This window comes from Anopheles maculipalpis, chromosome 2RL, assembly GCF_943734695.1.
Source record: "Anopheles maculipalpis chromosome 2RL, idAnoMacuDA_375_x, whole genome shotgun sequence".
NCBI lineage: Eukaryota > Metazoa > Arthropoda > Insecta > Diptera > Culicidae > Anopheles > Anopheles maculipalpis.
In genome coordinates, this window is record NC_064871.1 from 55,609,709 (window position 1) to 55,630,155 (window position 20,447).

The 20,447-nt window shown below is 43.1% G+C and overlaps 1 protein-coding gene across 1 annotated transcript; it reads right to left on the reverse strand.

The window, feature by feature from the left end:
• Positions 1-1,765: 1,765 nt before the first annotated feature.
• On the reverse strand, positions 1,766-20,231 carry LOC126556858 (uncharacterized). Its single transcript, XM_050212390.1, has 5 exons — positions 20,112-20,231; positions 5,885-6,124; positions 4,497-5,530; positions 1,980-4,407; positions 1,766-1,895 (listed from the first exon to the last, which is right to left on the reverse strand). Exons 1-5 carry the CDS (start codon positions 20,165-20,167, stop codon positions 1,766-1,768), a joined length of 3,888 nt encoding a protein of 1,295 aa, XP_050068347.1. The 5' UTR covers positions 20,168-20,231.
• Positions 20,232-20,447: the final 216 nt, after the last annotated feature.

Genomic DNA, 20,447 nt, shown 5'->3' on the forward strand with positions numbered 1-20,447 from the left:
TTCTTTTATGTAATATTTGTAACGTTCCATATAGATTTATGATTATATTGTTTATGGTCGGTTTATTTTGTAAAGGAATCGCACGCAGAGTCGAAACACACACAGGTACTGCATGAGAATAGGGAAGGTAACATATTTCCAGATATACAAATTATTGTTATGCAAATAGGATGCGAAAGGATGAAAAAAAAAAATTACACCTTCCACTTGTACTCGTATACACAACCTATCAGCAAACCCCTTATTATATATTACATAAATACATAGCGTTGAATCATAAACATGATTTGTATGTGTGTTAACAATCAGTTCATTGGCATGCTAAATTCTTGTCGGAGATGGTGTGGGTTACTTTGAGAAACAGTATGAAGATAAGGTTAGTAATTCAATAGTAGTAGATTTTTATGCGTTTATTTCGTTGGTGATCAAACCTGCTACAGGCACTGTGCTGCGAGTAACAGACATCGAATGGCATAACGAGGGGTTATGCCATCTCGTTCACACTACAGGATAATTCTGGAGGGTTCCCGAAGAACTTTGATTGTCTTAACCTGTGGTTAAATTGTTTTGATTTGTAATGTTGGTTCTACAATCTAGTGATTTGTTAAAAAGTTGTAGTACTTTTATCGATTGATAGCACATTTGTCGATGGATTTCGACGATGGGTCACGCCGGCACGCTGGATACACCCACATGCACCTTCATTTAATTTTTCTCCTTGGGTTCTACAACCCCGGACAACGTATTCTTCTACCATTTTTGGTTTCCTAGACTTGATCATAGCTGCTGGTGAATTGTCAGTCCTTTGCACGGAGAGATGGCCCGAATATGGGATTCGACAGTTGGTTTTGTTGTGTGAAGACCGGCTTAGCTTCGGTAGGGCGTCAACGAACGCACAATTTAAAAAAAAAAAAAACATTTAAAATTCTGTATTTGACAAGTGATGGTGACCCCCTGCTGCTCGTCCGCTGGTACGGAATCTTGCTGTGCGCCGTGCGCTTTTGGACGGGGAAGTGGCTATGTCGGACGACGTGCGTTGTTAGACCTCAAGTTGCTGAACCAATAGAGTTGGTGTGTGTGTGACTTACTCTAGGTCAGATAAATTTTATCCGGGGTTAAAGCCATGATTGTGCACTTGTTTCTTGCTGTCCCGCTTCAAGAGGTCCTCACGTGGTCCGTATAATTTAATAAACACATTAAACATTTATATAAGGAAAGGAAAACGACTCACAATACTACTCGATTTTGAGCTTTTCGAGAATTGTCTTTTTGTAAGGTAATGTCATGCGTCAGTTTTTTTTATGGTTCCCGTTTCTTGTTTGCAGAGAACATGTGTGAAGTGTTTAATATTAACCGGAATAATATTTGGACCAATGTTCATATTCGTTTTCAGCCAATTTATAAAAACGTACATTAATTCACGTCCAGGAAATTGAACTCTAATGCGTCAATCGATGTGTCTGCGTTATCCTCAGAAACTATAGTTGAATTTGTTGAAAAACCGACCATTTATAAAAGAAATCACGTTGGGGTATGAATGCCGCGCTTGGGTACACGATTTCCCCTGTCATCATATGTTGATTGCCATATTATTATCTCACTATCATCCTTTTAAAAATATGATATGCATTCATCAATATAAAGTTTATTGTATGTAGTGGAATAAATAAATAGCCATACGATGATAATGTAAAGTATGCAGTAAAATAGTCATGGAAATGCGTTTGTTGAAACATGCTCGAAACAATTTTGGGAACATTCTCTGTCAATCCTGATCGGCAATCGGTTTCGGGAACTCGCTGAGCGAAAATGCATCATTCTTGAGGAGTGGTACGGTTGCCGGTGGTTTTCTCTGTTTCGATGGTTTAGAATGGTACATTACCCAATTGTCTGGTCTGTGACGAGAAGTGAAAAAGAGGATGTAATTAGCTTTCGATGTTCGTTTCTAATATCATGTTCCTTCCCAAAACATTAGTTACCTGTCTATGCTGGTCAAAAGTACAAACGGTACCAAAGAAATGGCACTCGGTTTCTTAGCCGGTGTCTTCAGTCGGTTGTTGGTCGGTCGTTTGTTTTTGAGTTTTGTCGTTGATGTTCCGTCTTTCTTAATATCGTCTCGAATGGAGCGTTGCTCCATTCTGTTGCGAATGTCTTTATGCTTCCGGTCAGAGTTAATCATTCTAGGTCGTTTATGGTTCCGTAAGCTATTCGGCAGTCCAGTGTCTTCGTTTGAGGCCAAAGCGTCACGTGTTTCACCGTTCCGTAGTAGTCCCACGAACTTGTCTGAGAAGTCGTCCAACAATGCTTCCTTGTCATGTCCGGGTGCATACCTGTAGTCTTGCGTTAGGTTGTTGTACAGAGGTCTAAAGGCTCCTTCAGTTAGATAGTCAGTAGTATAAGTTCTTTTTTTGGTTGCGTCCTGTGTCCAGTAGTCTCGGTAAGTCTGACCCGTACTGATGACGGATTCTCGTACAAGTGGTTCGTAATGTGTTTGTTCCGGTCGCAGGTAGCCGTCGTGTTCGTCAAGTGGTAGCACCAGTATTCGGTCGCCCTCGTTAGTGTCGCCGTTGACTGTCGTTTGCCGGCTAGGGTTTGGTACTGTGTCGTCATAGTCATTGCCATAGTCATAGACAGAGAAAGATTCGGAAAGTTTCATGGGAAGATCCCCGGAAGCAGGAAAACCAGAGCGTGTAGCTAGCTGCTCGAAAGAGGAGCCGTTAGAGGCGAAAGTAGTGTTACTAGTAGCATTCGAAGAGATAGAATGGTGTAAGGTTCTACTACCATCAGTGGTTAGGCTACGGCTACCAGTGGGAAGGTTTTTAAAGTCCACAGAAAAGACGGAAGTTTGTGCGAGTAAGGGTTGTTTGAATGGTTTATTGGATGGTGTCTTGTGAAAGTTATTGTCGGTCGGAGGTCTAAACGTCGATGTTCGTGGTCGTTGCGGTGCGTGCTGTGGTAGGTCGGCGTTAATCGTAAGCTTGTCCGAGAGTCTACGTCGTGGTGTCGTCGTTCGTAACGGTTTGCGGGTGTCGAAGTAAGGGTTAGGTGGAGGAGGAGGAGGTGTTGGTGGAGCTGTGTAATAGCCTCCTCCGTATGGTGAATAGTATCCGTACGGCGGTCGTTGTGTTGTAGTTGTCGTCGTAGTAGTTGGTCGTTGATAGCCATAGGCAAGGTACGGTGGTGGTGGTTCGTAGTCCGTACTATAATCCTCGTCGTAGTCATTGTAATCAGGCGGTGGCGAAGATGTTTGATAGTATCCGTAACGTGCGTCCTTATCCCTCACTTTGTTCAATGCTCGTCTTGTTCGTACAAGTTCATGTCTGTCGGTAGGAACTTCGTCGGAAGTTGCTGTCCCGTTCGTATTGCGTGAGGAGGAAAAGTCCAGATTGCTGGTCACTAACGGTCTGGTGGCTGACGATGTTGGTCGTTTCTTGGTAGTCGTTTTTCGGGTAGGTTTGCGTTTCTGAGTAGGTTTTGTAGTCACCTTAAGGTCCAATTTGTGATCTATTACAGTCGGAGTGGAAGACTGTCCATTAGAAGAAGAAGGTGGTCTATTTGATGTCGGTGTCAGGTCTACTTTGTTGCTTATAATAACCGTTGGTCCCACTGTCAGTGTCGACGACTGAGGTCTTTGTCGGTTCGGTTGCACACCAGTGTTGCCGTTTGTTATGAGGTCCACTTTGTTGATGACGTTACTTGAGGTCTGTAGTACCAAAGAAGGACGTCGCGTAGTGCTCGTTGTGGAGGAAAAGGTCGAGGATTGTGCTATCGCTTGGTCGGCTGTAGGTACGGTTCCGTTGACTGGTGGTGTCTCTTCGTCCTCGTCCTCTTCGTCATCTTCGTCTTCGTCCTCGTCTTCGTTTGCGGTATCGTTATTGAAAGGGTCATGTTCTTTCCATGGCGTAAGGTCGATCGGTGCCATCAGTCTCGATTCGCACGGAAGTCTTTCATTCTGGCCAAAGTCTGATGGAAGAAACACGAACGGCTGCAGTGTGCCGCCACCACCCAGCGCGCGGCACAGGACCTGAGAAAACGCTACCTGTCGTATAGATTCGAGCTGGGCCGGTGTAAACGATGACTCGAAACCCGGATTTTCGTACCAAAACCGATCGCCTTTTCGCAAATTGCTAAACTGCTGAGCAATGATGCACGAGAACGTTGGTCCTACGATACCACCCACCACCGGCCGTTCTGCTAAACCGCCGACAAACAAATCAATGTCATCAACGGTACGATAGGCCTTTCTTAAACGGTTTGTTGAGGCCGGACCCATGACACGTTCCAAATCATTCCAATCCTTGATATTTGACAGACCGCACGGACCACGCCAGTTGACGTACGCCGGAAGTCCATGGTCACGACCCCGCTGGATGTTGATCGCGGCCAAATCGAGCCCGAACGGAAAACCTGTCCAGAAAATAGCAAATAGCAATGTATTATTGAAAATCGTCCAAACCTTCCTGGATTGGATGGGATATTTCGCATGACGCGCTTACTTTTGGTCTGGAACAGATGGTTAGTCAGCTCAGCCGTGATAAACTCGTCGCGTTTCAATGCCCTCTGGTTAACCATCCCACGCAGCAATCGGTGCAGCGAACCCGGACCTCCAAAATCACCTTCGGACGTGTCCTCGTGCAAACTGACATTGTTTGCGATGAAACGGTGATGTCTGTCCGCACGCATGTACGTGCTTTGGATAAGCGAATGCCCAAATCGGAATGCAGCGGCCGAAAACTCGTTGGCTATGGTTGGGTTCACGTTAGCATCATAGTTGCGGTAGTATCCACTCGTTTCCAGTTCCAGGTCGAACAGCCGACATACCTCCTTGCCCAATACCAACGGGAGAAACTCTCGGTAGGTGATATGCTGGAACAGCGCCCCAACGATGCGACGCGTCTCCTGGTACACTTTCTCATCGCTCCAGTGTGGGTTAATGTCGGACAGACGCGTTGCGATCTGGTTGTGTTCGTTCACCCATATCATGTGCATCATAAGCAGCCCCGGTTGCTCACCGCTGCGGCTGTCCCCGGGTCGTATGCACTGATTCGCCAGAGCCGCCCGAAAGCAAACGTCTTCGTGGGGTGGACCTCGTCCAAACAGTAGCATGCCATTACGAAAGATCCGTGCATTGTCCGATGACCGTGGATTGCTCGAGTAGATTGGTGACGCATCTAGGAAGGAGGTGGCCTGATTCGTTTGCTCTCGCCACGAAAGAAGACAGTCGCGCCGTTGGGCTGGGGCTGAGCGAAGAAACTCCAGGCAGCGTACGCCCAGATGCGATAGCCAGGGATCATCATGCGGGACTTTGATCGGCAAACAGGACGGATGGGTACTTTCTTCGCCCCCGTTGCAGCAACGCGGAGTGGACCCGTTGATACTCCGTGGCTGGGCTGTGGCGGTGATGTCGTGGTCAATTAGCTGTCCCCAGAGGGCTAACATCATCGTTACGGGTGCTTCCTCGTTGCGGGAACCATGGACCACAAGACTGACGAATCTGGCCGAGGGAAGCGTGGCACCGGTTACAGATCGACTGCATGAGTAGAAAATGGTTGATAAATGAGTGTAATCCACATAGTCGGTGAGACTTTCGTCCTTCTTCACGGTTACTTCAGATCTAATGTTCAGAGAGGCGAGCATTACTCGCTGTCCAGAAATCCCTCGTTCGATGAATTACAGTGCAATTGATGAAAGGTTTTGTTTACTTCAGAATTTAAATTATTATTTACGTTTTCTGTAGAACACTTTTTCGGGAATTTCATTTAAAAAATTCAATTTAACTTTAAAAAACTGTTAAACTTGTCACTACAATTGGAAAAATAAGGGAGCTCGAGTTCACTCAGGGTCACTTTAAATTTATTCACTTCTTATCACAGCTCACACTTACCGTATTCCCTCGACGCCGTCCTGATACTCGGGAGCCAGAAACCGATGGAACGGCATCTGAGCCGATCCCCAGCGCGGCCTCCGACCGTTATTGCACGTTCCATCGTGCGTTCTGTAGCGCAGACTAGCCGGCACACATCGTGGTGCTTCCCGCGATGGACACAACTTTTCTAGCGGAGTTTTCTTGAGCGAAATTTTCGGCGGCGCTTGTCGACCGATCGCAACATACTCGACGTTGGTGCTGCCACACGTACATACATCGCAAGTGAGAGAAATTCACGAAAAAATCACATCGTTAGTTAGGCACACCGTTAGTTTTTAAAGCTCATGTGTTGTCAGTTCTGTTCTGTTGGTTTCGGTCGTTTGCGATCACTTCAACCCCATTCATCAACACTTTCACTTTCACCTGCGATCGGTGGTGCCACATTAATTGCATTTTGAACAAAGTTGTTGTATGTTTTACGCTGTCCGTTTTTTTGTAGGTTACGTGCTCCCCACGCTTGATTCACTTCGCTCTGGCGAGCCACACTGCAACGAACTCTGAGCCACACTGACATGACTTACCATAGTGACGATCGTATTTATAAAGTTTTCCACCACGCCTTGGATGCGCCCGAACGGACGATCGCTTCCGATTCAGTACCTCCCGCCTTTTGCACCTTGCACATACACTTCTAGTGCAGCATTGTGGCCACTTTCCACTGGCCGTGATGAACTGTAGCAGTGGAGGGGATTCAATGTGGCTTTCTTTTCCCCTAACCTAACGCTTTGCTCTTTGCACCATGTCTATCCTCATGCTGTGAAGGGAGACTCCCTGAACGATCGTGTTAGTTTTCTTCCTAAGGTTGTCGTATTTTAAGTCAGAAGTAGACACAGAGACACACCATAAATGTGAAGAAGAAGATGTCTAGATACGAGACACGTGGAGTCGGCACGATCGGCGATGCTCCACCGACGAGATGACATCTTGCTGAGTGATCGATCCTTCCGCTCTTCGTACAGTTCCACACCAATTTTACGAATGGAAAGCTGTTTACGAATGGATGCTTGAGCGTGCATGTCAACGCATATGTGTCGGCCTACCACAGTATCTGCAGATCGCAGGTGTTTTACTACGGGATAGGAAATAAAAAATCCCAAAACTGTTCACATCGCAATTTTCATGATCTTATTTTCTCTGATTTTTTTTTCCTTTTCAATTTGCTAGATTGTTTTTATGATGTACCTGGAGGGACACCGTTTTTTTCGGTTATGCCGACTTGCCTACGGAAACGGTTGGTGAACCGGAATTAAAGCTTCACGACCCATTCAGCCACTATATCCATGGGGGAAAGTGAATGATCACGTCTTCTTTACGATCGTGATCGTGAACCGCGACACTGGCGACCTGTTCGCGCTGCAGTTTCTCTTTTTGAGCGATTTTTTTCTGTTTCCCATCACAAATCGTCATCGTGTGCCTCCTGCCCGAGAGTCATCTTTACACTTTTTTACAGAGTTGTGTGTACTGTGTTGCTTTGGGAACGTTTCCCCAGTGCTGCCATTTTCTCATGCGTTTCCGTATCATTATTTGGATGTTTTTGTTAGGTCACAAAATGAAGAAAATTAAATCGCCTCGATTTGGTGACTATGACAAATTAAAAGTTACGGTTCGAATGGCGGTTTTGGCGGAGAAACGTCGTTCTTCATTAGGCCACCCGTTTCGGTTTTGTCATGGATTGTCCCGGTTTTCTGTGTTTTTTTTTTTGCTAATTTAAAATAGTGCTTCTTTCTTTGATCGAGTTTCTGGTGATTGATTTTGGAACATTGATGAGAAAAAAATGTGGGAAGATCCGGTTAATCTCGCCTACGTAAATCTCGTACCAAATCTCGATATTACTTGACCTTCCTCAACACTTCCCTATTATCACAACCCGCTCCACTCTACTGGCAATGAGGACGATTGTAAAAAAAACTGTAATTGTTTCGTAGGTTAGCCTCATCATTTTTTTTTTAATGCACGCCTTTCTCAACCGTGAGTGAAATTGAAATTCCGCAGATAGTGCCAAGCAAATCGTCGCGCAGTTGACAGAAAGGTCTCGTTTCACTGAACTTGATGCCGGTGATCCCGAAATCAAAACCATTGCTATTTTGGTGTAGGGCGGTATGTTGGCTGCACGCGAGTCGAGATCAGGGTTGAGATTTGGTTCGATCCGATTGACGATGCGCAACGGCACGATGCAGTGTGGAGGTCGGACTGTTTGCTATTCGCCCCAGGCAAACTGGCACACGTGGTGTACGTGTTGTTGGCGAGTTTTTGTCCAATTTCTCCTGCCAATACCTGCGGGCTAGGTTTGACAAGAGCTTGAGGGTTGACCAGAAGAGCGTACGGGCCTAGATTGGGTGGTTTCTCTCATTAGCACATGATAACGTGATTATGTTTCGAGGTAACTACCGTTTCATTGTAGAAAGTAGTCGTTTTAAAGGTTACGTTTATTAGAATTTAAAGTCAGTTGTATGACAATTTGCTTCAAACATGTTACAAAGATACATAAAGCATCATTAGAGGAAAATTACAATACTGATTCTCTACTTCTAGCGCTCTCCAGTGCCACCTCTCTTACTATCGATAGTGTATTCGATCATGTCTCAGCCTTTGACAGGTAGTCTGACACAACATCCATCAATCTGGCTCCATCGCCTGTCCCGAACCTCCACCGACAGTGCGTTTAAGCGTCCGGGTAAACAAACGATCACATTCAATTAAATCAATCCGCCCATCCGGCCGGGTGAGAAACGTTTAAACAGTCCTTGGGACGCACACACCCCTCCATCAACCATGACTTCGATGACTTTTTTGGGTCACTGGCCGCCGTGGGCCCAACGAACGGTGACGGCGTCTCCCTTGCACCGTCGTCTTAGCAGGAGAAAAGAAAGTCCAAGACCTTTGCGCCGCGAGAGATCATGAACTTTGAACAAGAAAATCGAGAAAGTATCCCAAGTCAGGAAGACTGCAACACAACATGCTTTTGCCTGCGTACTGGGGCAATTGTTTGCGATCGTCTTTTTTGTTCGCTTCCTTTGCTCGCGGTGCAATCGAGACGAGTATCAGACTCGTAAAGTGAAATCCAACGTAGCACCAGTTCCAGTTACAGCCCGAGAAAGCCGTCTTATAAAGCCTTCCCGTCGATGGGTCGGCGATTGGCTTGGAAAGTGCTTGCAAGGTAAGCAATAGTCAATGCAGCCTTGGTACGGATGCTGCGGTCATCGCAGGAAACTTTGGAGCGAAACTACTTTCTACCGCCGCAGCTGCATCCGCAAATCGGTGGCTTTAGGTTGCTGGGCGCCGGATTCGGCGAGTCGGCCGGAAATAGAAAGTGTCTCGAGCCTTGTGGAGCCACGGCTAGTAAAAATGGCGGAGTAAAAGAAAGGCCAAATCAGGTCGTACTGAGATCGGATCGCGAGGTTGCGATTCGGCGGAGCAGGGGCATAATCGGTGGAAAACACATCGAATGCATCAATTAGGTTGCCTTCGAGAGTGGGTGAAAAGTGTGGTTCCTACTTTTGGCCATCAAATCGGAGCACAGCTAATGCAATTATGCAGACGAGATGCGATCTTCCTACTTAATGGAGCTGCGGTTCCGTAAGCAGCCTCGTATTTGGCCTCACATGTTTTGAGTGATTACTACAGTTATTACTACACAACATAGCATTTCGCGGATACATTGGAATTGATGTTGATCGTAGGAAAGTTCATTTTATCTTTAGTATAATTAAGGTATTGCAGGTCACGGAGCATTTTCTTATGTTAAGTAAATTTAGTTTTGATTGCTTGAACAGCTTTCACCATCTCGATACGTAGCGTACTACTTTATTGACTTTACAAGGTGTTGATACTCGTTAGCCAACCACAGAGCCAACATTGGTTTATCGCAAGCAAATGTGAATATTTTTTATTGAGCATCTGTATGTCATCCATACCCGTTTACCCTTAGCTGCAATATGTGATTGGTTTTTTTTGTGTTGCATTAAACATTCCCGAACAACATAGAGCTGTTCAGTGTTTCGTTCGAAAGCTTTATCCGGAAGATTTATTTATTGCATCAAACCGTGCGTTAGTATGACACAATGAAACAGATTGGTACAAGCGAGGGACAAAAATTGAAGATTCTCTTTAAAAATTTCGAGAGTATAAGGAAACATCCTCCTCCAAAATCGAACGATTTGCATGGCTTGTCGAGTGGTTTCTCCAAAATCAATCCAAAGAGTTTTCGTTCATGGATGGGACTTCATGGATTACGGCGACGGTGGTGTCTATGCGTATCTACTCGTTGAGTAAAACCGCTTCCCCCTGCACCACCCACTTCTTCTAGTGTGGGAAAAGAAGCAGTGAGAGTCAGCTAACTATGGACAAAGTTATACCGTCAGCAACACGATACTTCCGCAACGTAACGTAACGTAACGGATTCACTCCGTCACTGACGAAGATCGTTCCTGATGTGAGGGAAAAAAAACTTAAAAAAAGATTATGGAGAGATTCACGTAGATCCACATAACTTGTTTTTTTTCAGTGGGTCTGTTCGACGATGGGCCACAGACCGAGAGGTTATCAGCAATCATCGAGCAGCTCATCACAGTCTGGCAGAGTAGCAAAAGCTTAAAATCACTCCTCCGAAATCACTGTGTGCAGTGTGGGAGAAAGTGGCCGAGCACAGACCTTACATAAGGTGAGAATTAATTCATCGAACACGAGCTGCGTCGATGGAGCGAGCCGGCTATTGGGCTCCGGTCTCCGTAACACATGTAGGATGGCTGGAGGTCTTATAGCATGCAGTTTTTTTTTTTCTTCTCCACACATGGACGGTGTCTCATCATGATCGAAGAGTTCGAATGGTACTCAAATCGATGTCGGTGCTCCTCAGCATCGATAGAACTGGTAGCAGAAGGGTGGCGTGGATGGTGAAGATGTTCGCCATTTACATGATTGAATCACACACCGGTTAGACTCGTTTTTGGAGTGCTATTATTGGAAAGTAGCATACTGGCTAGCAAAAGTATCTTTTGGTGGTCGCTGACCGTTTGAAGGGTCCTAAGGTCTCTGAGGTGCAGTGTTACGGCAGCCGCGAGTGCGTAGTATTGTATCACCTTTCTACCAAAATACTCATACCGATTTCATATCAGCAATTGTACATAAGACGTACTTATTTACGTTATAATACCGGTGATACCCGGTGGTGGAAGCGACAGCGACGCCGGTCTTCAAACGATAGCACCGGGGTTCAAATCCCATCCGGACCGTTCACCCGTAGTGAGGACTGACTAACCAACTATGTGGCAGTTTAGTAAGCCATTTGAATGGCCGACGTGACCTAGTAGTTTGTAGTTAAGAAAGGGAAGGTATGTTAAACCAATACTAATGCTGATAAGTAGTATGTCTTGTTTGTTTTAAAAAGTCTATGTTTTGTGTGTCTGTCTTAGGATTGTGGCACCAACAAAAGCCCTTCTAAGAGATATTGATTTAACGGAGAGGAAATGTACAGATAAGATCGTTGCCGTGGTTTTTTGGGATTGCAACTGGTCTTTCACTGGTCTAAGGCCAGGTATTCAATTCCTACCAGAAAAATCTATCCGTTAGTATCTCTTTCCATATCTTAATATCCAGATATGGATACAATCAAGTCATCCAAACCAGAAGTAACTGAACTTCTAAAAAAGTGGCAAAAAAGAAGCTCACGAATAGGTGATCACTAACTCGGGGGTCTTCTAAAACTTTTCTTATTTTGAACCAAAAGACACAAACTTTGATCGAGAAAATTTCTTCATTTAAAACGCCTACCATATCAGAACATTTCTAGTCTCAGGACGCACATACACTCATGTAACATGCACTATGACAATCTTATGAGATCTTGTTATCAGTATTCGAGAGAAAAATGTAAGAAATTCAATAAGATATTTATGGAAGCTTAATAGAGATCTCGAGAAGAGAGGTCTATGCTATGACTAATGTGTATAAGAAAGGCACCGAGCAACCTAGCCGGTAAAGTCTTTTTAAGTTCTCCTTATTGACAGAACATGCATTTTAGGCCTCAATTGAAGTGCAGTGATGCCGTTGATACGTCCACTAGAGAGTCCTCGATCGTTTAGAGGGTTTCAGCAACTTGCCAAGAAAAAATATTCTTTGGACTAGACCAACTTAGTCTGAATTGAAGAATATTGAGATAAAAAATAGTCAAATGTGTAGCAACGCATAATTAAAGTTCATTACAAAATATAATGACACAGGTTCAAATAAATCTAAAGATACATTAAGTATACACCAACAAAAGAATATTATTGCGCCGTGAAATAAATTTCAAACCGTGCTTTCGACATACACAATTAATTGGGAACACAAACACCACATGCGGAAATGCAAATATCAGCATTAAAACGTCGCAACCTGGAAATTGCTATCGAACGGCAACCGTTAATCATCTTCGGCATAACACTAATCATATAATGTACGGCTTCCCCTGCACGCTTGGTGGCAAGATTCAGCCCGCAGAGCTTTGATTTGTTTTACGATCGGTCGACTAATTCCACCGGATGTAATCGAATGGTCGATCGCCACCAAACGGGCACTGCTCGCTACCGGTAGCAGGCACACCAATCAATCGTAGAAATGGCACCAATCAAAAGTAAATTGTACGTACAGTTCCAACCGTCCCGATCGTTATGAGAAGCGATACGAACTGGGTTGACTCGGTGGTTTCAGGCAGTTTGGCTCAGTTTGTTGAAAGGTGTAAATTATACTTCGGTGTTTTTGCCACTCGGAATCGAAAGACAAAATGAAACATTATAAATGTATCAAGAGCTTTTACGAATCATGGCGATGGCAGTGAGAGGGAACGAAATAGTCATTAAGGGGTGACACAACATAACGCGGAAGCCTTAGCGGTGTGTATGTATCGACCGAAAGAGCTCCATGGGAGGTGCGTTTGGAGTTGGAAAATTCGAATTGTTTGCAGTTTTCCTCAATGAGTTCTTGGGACTGAAGATATTTGTAGTGGCATGGTTCGTTCTTCACAGGCATTAGGCTTGGAGCTGATATTGGACTTTACATCACAAATTGCTCAATGATGAAACGAGCCCTTAACTTTACTACCGAGCGCTGCTTACTTAATAATGGAATCATCTTGCAAAGACCCACCGTTGCAACCCGCCATAAGGCACACACCGTAATCAAACTAATGCTTCCCTTGGGTTTCTCTTTCCGTGATCTCTTCACAATTATTGTTCTCACAAACCTACCCGGGCATATAGGCATCGCCAAATGAGCCAGCCTCCAAAAAAAAAAAAAAAAAAACAAAAAGCCAAGCCAAGCGACTGTCATAATTTTATTTTGTTATGTTGTCGTTTTCCCTCGCTTTTTTTTTTTGTCTTCTGCATCATTCGAAGATTAAGCCACCCACGGCCCGTACAGACAATGTTAGGGTGTGAAAAGTCTCGCTGTCTTTTGCTGTTTAACGGCTATGAAGCTTAGTAAGATATTTGCGTGATGAATTCGTCGGTTTTTGTTGTCTCGCATGCTATTTTTTATTTTTTTCATTTGTCTATTTGTTTGTTCCACCATACCCGGGGCTGGCATATGAGAAAGTCGGGTTCTCATCGTCGGTTTATTTGTTTGCCGTGTTCGATGGGCTTTTCGGTTTTGTTGTGGTGCATTGTGTAACATGGCAAGGTGTACCTTTTTCGGCAGCAGCATACGCTTCAGTGCGTTGCGTTAGTGTAGCGTTTGCCAAAAGAAACGGCGAAGAAGCCCGGGACCGGACCGGCATGCAAGCCAAAAATGAAAATCAAAACAATAACAACAAAGTTTGTGATTCGTGTGGTGGTTTTTATGCTATATCGCATTGTTAGATTATACTGTGGCAGTGTGTGCGTATGGTTGGACGAGTTTAGTTATCAAATCACGCTTAAACATTAATTTTTCTTCATCATCAACGGTGGTGTCCCGCCTGACGATTCAGATGCATACAAGTTACTGGCGGCTGTATTGTATTGTACTTTGTTTGCTTGCGCATTCATACAATAATGCTCAAGAGTGTGGGAGTTATGCGTATGATTAGATTTGCACTCAGCACAGGGATTCGCCGGGAGAGCTTTATCCGGGAGGCAAAGGTATGGCACGATGCAACAGTGCATGGGAAAAACTGGTTCGCCAAAAGAAAGTATTTAACCCTTTCAACCGATGGTAAACAATGCGCTAGTGAAACTCTTGGCAACATTCAAGCTTAGTTCGTTTGTTTAATGAACCTTTGATTTTGTAACGGTTGATGGAAACCGATGAAATTTGGTTGCTTATGATCAGCCATCATGCAAATTGAACAAATTCACTAGCAAAATCTTTGATTGTAAACATGAATAATTACTACAAAAAGTACTACTGAGCCTAGCCGTTCCTGTTTCCACATAGACACAGAGAGACATATGCGATGTAATATGGGGCATGGAAGATGTGACAGAATAGAACCGATACCCAGAATAGAGACCAGAATAGATAAGTAACATTGAACTAAATGACTAATCTAAATTTTTAAAGCAACTTCCCTCTTCTGGAGAAAGTTTTACATGACCCTTTATATGTAATAGTAACTGAAGAAGTAATTCGAAATATTAGGCCTAATTATCAAATACCAATTGTCAAGACAAGTTGTCAAAAACGTAAGATTCGAATTATGACAGTCGTTTGTGTTGTCTGTTGGAAAAATAAAACTTAACAAAAGGCAAACTTTCAAGTACACTGTCAAGAATTTGTTTTCACTGACACAAACGGCGACTCGTATTTGTCATTTTTCCGTCACCTATTAGAAATGGAAATGCGCCAAAATCACTCGATCCTGTATGTTTCTAGTTCGTTTTCTTAAGCAGTTCTAACCGAAATGTGAGTATTTTACTTCAGAAAGGAAAGGACTTCTCGGAGAAAAGGATGGGAAAAAGGTACGTCGGGCATCTTGCTGCTCATTGGGTTCCATTTCTAATGAAATTTTTTTGGGCGCCAACGTTTCTTCCAAAATATTTTAACACTTGGTAAATGCCACGGAGAAATTTGGTTCAACAAATTGGTATATTGAAATCATTCCCCCTTTGTGGGTTCCATTTTGGTCACTCCCCTCCGCAAGAAACTGCAACTTTTTTTTGGCGTGAGTCCTTTTGCCCTTTCAGGTGGAAACTTTGGCTCAATCTCATCAAGAATATCGAAGAAAATTTCCTGCGATACACGAAACATTTTCTTAAATCTGAAAAGAACAATCTCAAAAACATATCAAAAAGCTTTTACACAAAAGTTTCACAGGTTAATGTCTCGCTTGATTACTAAATTCCAAAGGATCGAACATACTACGAAGCAGTCGACGTTGTTTCATAGGATTTTCTGTTCTTTTATCATCACTAGTGTCATCGTTCACATGATTTGAAAAAATCATTTTGATATCCTAAATATCAGTTACAACACAAAATATCTTCTCAACAAGAACAATTGTTTACACTTTTGGTGTTGTTTCTGTTGGTTTCATCACTTTGACAGATTGATTTTAAAGATTTAACGAAAAAATTGCTTAACGCAACTTGTCTGTCACAAGAACGGTTTCATAATGCAAATTTACTTTTCCGTTTTTGTGAGACTTTTCCGTTTGTATGAGACAATCAGGCCTATTATCGGCTGATAGATTTCTTGGAGTGAAACTTTTCTTTGAGTCATAGAACATCCATACAAATAGTAATGAAGAAGATTCTGCTCATGATGGGCATTTTTTTGCATAATTAAGCTATTAATAATTAAATTGTATAGTTAAGTTGATTAAGTTCATAGCTTCTAGTTTCATCTCAACAAATCACAGCAGTAATTGAAGACGGAATTTGAGGCTTTATTGCCTATTTCATTATTATGAATCTTGGATCCAGCGCATGTGTGAATGATAAAAAAATCCTGGTTAAGGTTTTATTATAAAATATCTCCAGACATAGCCGTACCCATCTGAATATTAGACTGAAAGCGATCCAACAGTGAGATCGTCTTCGCTCGATGAGATGCTCAAACTGACCTCAGCCACGATCAGTAGAAATTTTTGGGAAATTTTCTTTTGAAGTATCTCACCCATTCACGATTCTCTAGTCAAGTTAGAGAACTACTTGATCGTCTATGACTCAAAAGTGATTAAAAGCATGCGAAATGTTGGGATATTGATCTAAGTGGAACTTGATTAGTTGTCTGTAGCACTATTTTGTTCATCATCTTTTGTAATAAGCCTAAGAAATAAGCAGTGCTAATCCTGGCATCTCGGGATGGGCTCCAAAAAACTCAAACTTAATACTTTGTTAGAAATCCTAGAAGAAATTTTAGTATTATAGTAACTCTAGAATAGTCATTTGTACCAATAAAGAGCAAATCTTTTTTTTCGTAACCTAATAGTTGTTTACACTATAAAAGACCTATTATGGACACGCACGATTTGGTCCTATCCGTTGTAAGATCCAATCCGCCAATTGTGTCAAAATCAGCACTGCCATAGCGACGAAAGTTGTCTAGTATTTTAATATTGCAGTACTCTTAATTTCATTCGTACGCAACATCCCACCAACCCACCAGTTGTTGAACCAGTGAGTTTGAAATAGTTGAAATGTTTTCTTCAACAACCCATTACGCTGGTTATCAGCGGCCTCAAGTGCAAGCAAAACCCATTGTGTAGGGCCAATTTTTCCCGCTCGCTCGCGAGAAATTCCAGGTCTATGAGCGCGTCGGTTGTCTGCTTGCGCCCCTCGGTACGGCGACCAGTAGTAATCGCATAATAAAAAGCTACCTCCTATTACTCAATATCTTCGAAGATGGACCATGACAAAGAAGACGGACGGGTTGTTCGGTCTTCGCTCTCTTTGACAGCGAAGCTAAGTTACGAAATCGGTGGGCAGAAAAACTCGGCAAATCGTACGGCACGGGACGGCCACTACTAGCTGCTACGGAGATGCGCTAGGAACGTGTTGAAAAGAAATTTCCCCAACATCGTATGCTTGCGCGCGAAACGGGTGGTTTGGCATGGCATGCAAAACTGTCCACCGTAGAGCCAGTGGCTGTCCATCTCAATTTGTCGTCGCAAAAGCAGCACATAAAACAAGCGATGTGCCCTTTGGGCCAAGCGGTTTGGTTTGATATAGAGTGGCAGTGCTGAAGCAGAAAAGATCATGTAATTGCGTTGCGAGAAAGTTGCCCATTGTGTCCGGGAGTGGGGATTATCTGTCGTGCAGCGTGTAGCTGCAAAAGGCTTTCCGAGGGTCCGAAGTAAGGAGTATTGCAAAAGGGAAGATTCTTGCTTTCATCATGCCGATTTTGTGGCTGAGGCGGACCCCATTCCGGCACTGTTTGAACGACTTTCGCACGACTAATAAGTGTTTTGCGGTATGTCAGTATTTCATATCGTTCAATTAGTTTTTTAATAATGGGAGCCTGTGAACTATGCAAATAACGAGCAGGCGGACAAGTGCATTGGTGAAAGATGTGTAGATGAACCCAGCACAGCAGCAACATTGTTGTATGATAATAGACGCTCTTTGTCTTCAACCACGCTTACCGTAGCACACTGCAAAGTGTTTCGAAACATTATTTTAAACGATTTTTTTTTATTTGCTGCTTATTGTATTTATAAGAAGTTAATTTTGCGTTGACTAAACCGTGTTACGAGGTTAACAATCCCTTACATGCAAATGCAAATTCAATCGAACGGCGTCGAACATATTGAGACCACTTGGCAACTGGAGCAACACAATTGTGCGTAATTAAATAAGCATAACGTCGTTCCGACTATTACTATCTGGCCCACCAGTAGCTGCATGGTTCGACTGCAACTGTGCTAAAGGTTGTGAAGATATTTGAATACTAATACACCATGTTTACTAATTGTGCAAACGAAAACAGCCTCTTCGACCTCTCCTAGCCGGCTCCCAGGTTTCTCGCCCCGAGCCCATACAATTAATTATGAAACAAATGAGTGTTGGCCCCAAAACAAACACCGAAATTGTTGAACTCCTTTGCCCGAACCGATCATTCATTATTTTGCCGTGGCTTTGGGTGGATGAACATCGTGGTTTTGTTTAGTAATCAATATGCAGCACACACCAGCATTTGCGTCGATATGCAATATAGCGAAGACGGAGCCGACCAACATTAAAGTGTGCCCTTCTATTGCGCCAATGCGTAGCCGGTGGTTTTGTTTTGTGCAGCTCATCATCAATCGTGCAACAAATCGTGCTTGCACGAGGCAGACGCTATCGGCTTAAGTTTTGTATCGGTATCGATATGGGTGTACACTTTTCCCGCCATTTAGCTAGCTATAGTGATTGTTATTTTCATTTACAGTGGCCATGCTTTCTAGGTCAAACGTGCATGGGTAGCCGGCGGGATGTGCACAGGGTCGAACATTTGAGCCAAATTATCCCAAACATATAATATCAATACGCCAATTCGAAGGGAGAAATGTTGTGCATACAGAATGTAAAACGGTCATTGCGGTGCTGGTGTGTGTGTGTACCGTACGTGAGTGTTAGCAATGCAAGCGTATGACTTATTCGTGATTTGGCCCTATAAGTGGATTAAAGGGGCAGCTATTTTGTGGTTATCACGAAAATAATTTGTTATTGTGCCCTTTAAGTACGTGGATATCGTTGTGTTTGAAATGGTCACGTACGTCTAGGAAAAGTGTCATTATGAGGAGTAGTCGCCAGTAGCTCCGTATGATATTGATGTAAGCAGTGCGTCAACGTTGTCGTTGACGTTTGTCTCCTAATATTCAAACACAATGTATTGTGGTATCAGTAAGTCTAGTAAGCCATTTGATGGCCGGCGTGACCTAGTAGAGGTCTTTTACTGCAAGAACAAATCCGTTAAACCGTTACCGTAAAACAAGGGATAACTAAATATAATTCTTGGCCTACTAGACTTGGAACTTGGAACTACTTGGAATGGCTTACTAGATTCGCCGATACCACGCCGTTGGATAGTCAGTTCTCACTACGGGGGGACGATCCCTATGGAATCTGAACCCCAGCCTTGCCGTTTGAAGACCGGCGCCGCTGTCGCCTAAACCACTGAGCCGTCCCTTATACTAAATACTAAACATTAGCTATTGGAACTTATCTGAAGTGGTGAGAAATTCATGTAAAACTTTAATATTTTAAAAATCTTTATAAAAACATCATTCTTTAGAATCGTAGGATTCTGAACACATAGAAATCAGCAATCTAAAACTTTATTTTAATTACCTATTTTTTCAATTCAATAAATTTGCTATTTTATCGAAATTTGGCCTAAAATTAATGTTTAAGGTCGGTTATAATATACGGTACTGTGTAGGAACTGTTGTAATCACAGATATTCTCATTCCTTTTGCCATTATTGCTGAACTGTTCTGCTGAAAAAAGCTCAATGCATCATGTCGGTATGATACTCTTGTCTCTTTTGAGAAATCGAGAGATCGTTTCGATTAATAAGCTTTTCAAGGACCTTTTAAGAAAACAAAAGATAACTGAGATGGATGAAAAAATAAGATATCATTAAACTAACCATAACTTAAGGCGGCCAAGTGCTGGAGACGACTGTGGCGCCTAGTAAGCCATTAGATGACCGACGTGACCTTAGAAGGTCGTTGAGCCAAGAAGAAGAAACTAACCACAACAGCCAGGGGAAGAAACCAATTCTATGCTACTAAATAATACTACCAATTTTAAGTACTAAAAAACTGTCAAGAAGTTTAGAACTCTTCTGAAGAATCAAGCAATTGTTCTATTCCGGCATTCTGCAAACGCATCCAAGGTCGCTGTTTTAGCTCCATATACAAAAATGTCGATGAGGATTGCTGGTTGCTGGTGCCAATCATATCCCATTTGATTCGGCGACTCTCAATGTATGCTCAATAATGATGGTGTTTCAAAGCTCATAAAGCTAGTCCTTCTACCAGCTTTACGATCGATCCTCAAGATGTACAAGGTCAGATTTAAAATTTAAATTCAGCATAGCAGTCGATAAAAATAACCTTTAAAGTAATGGCTAGCATGAGTTTATATTTTGAATATTTTGAATCACGTACTATTTGAGAATAAAGGTCTGCTCATCAATATGTTGTCCGTTGTGACAGTTATACAAATAAAAACATGTCAGTGATGAAGTTAATCTAAATTAAGTTAAAAAAAAACATGCAAACAGATTTAAGCATCCATTATACCTTTCTTTGAATGTTTTTGCAGCGACAAGTGTTGCGTAGGCAGCTTTAGCATCCATTTCCGTTTGGTTCGAAGCACTAAACTGTGCCAACAATGCTCCCGGATCGTTCGCGTCCAAGACGGCTCCTAAAACGACAGGACAAACACATCACACACATGCACCGAATAGACCATTTTTGTAACGTTTTCCTACAATTTTCAGTACCTCGTTTAAGGAGATTCGGTTCCTCACGATCGTATAGCTCGATCATCGCTTCCAGTCCCTTCCGTGCCGCTGTTTGCAGCGCCATCTGCATGACATTCTTCCGTTTTTTCGGTTTACTACGATGCGAATTGTT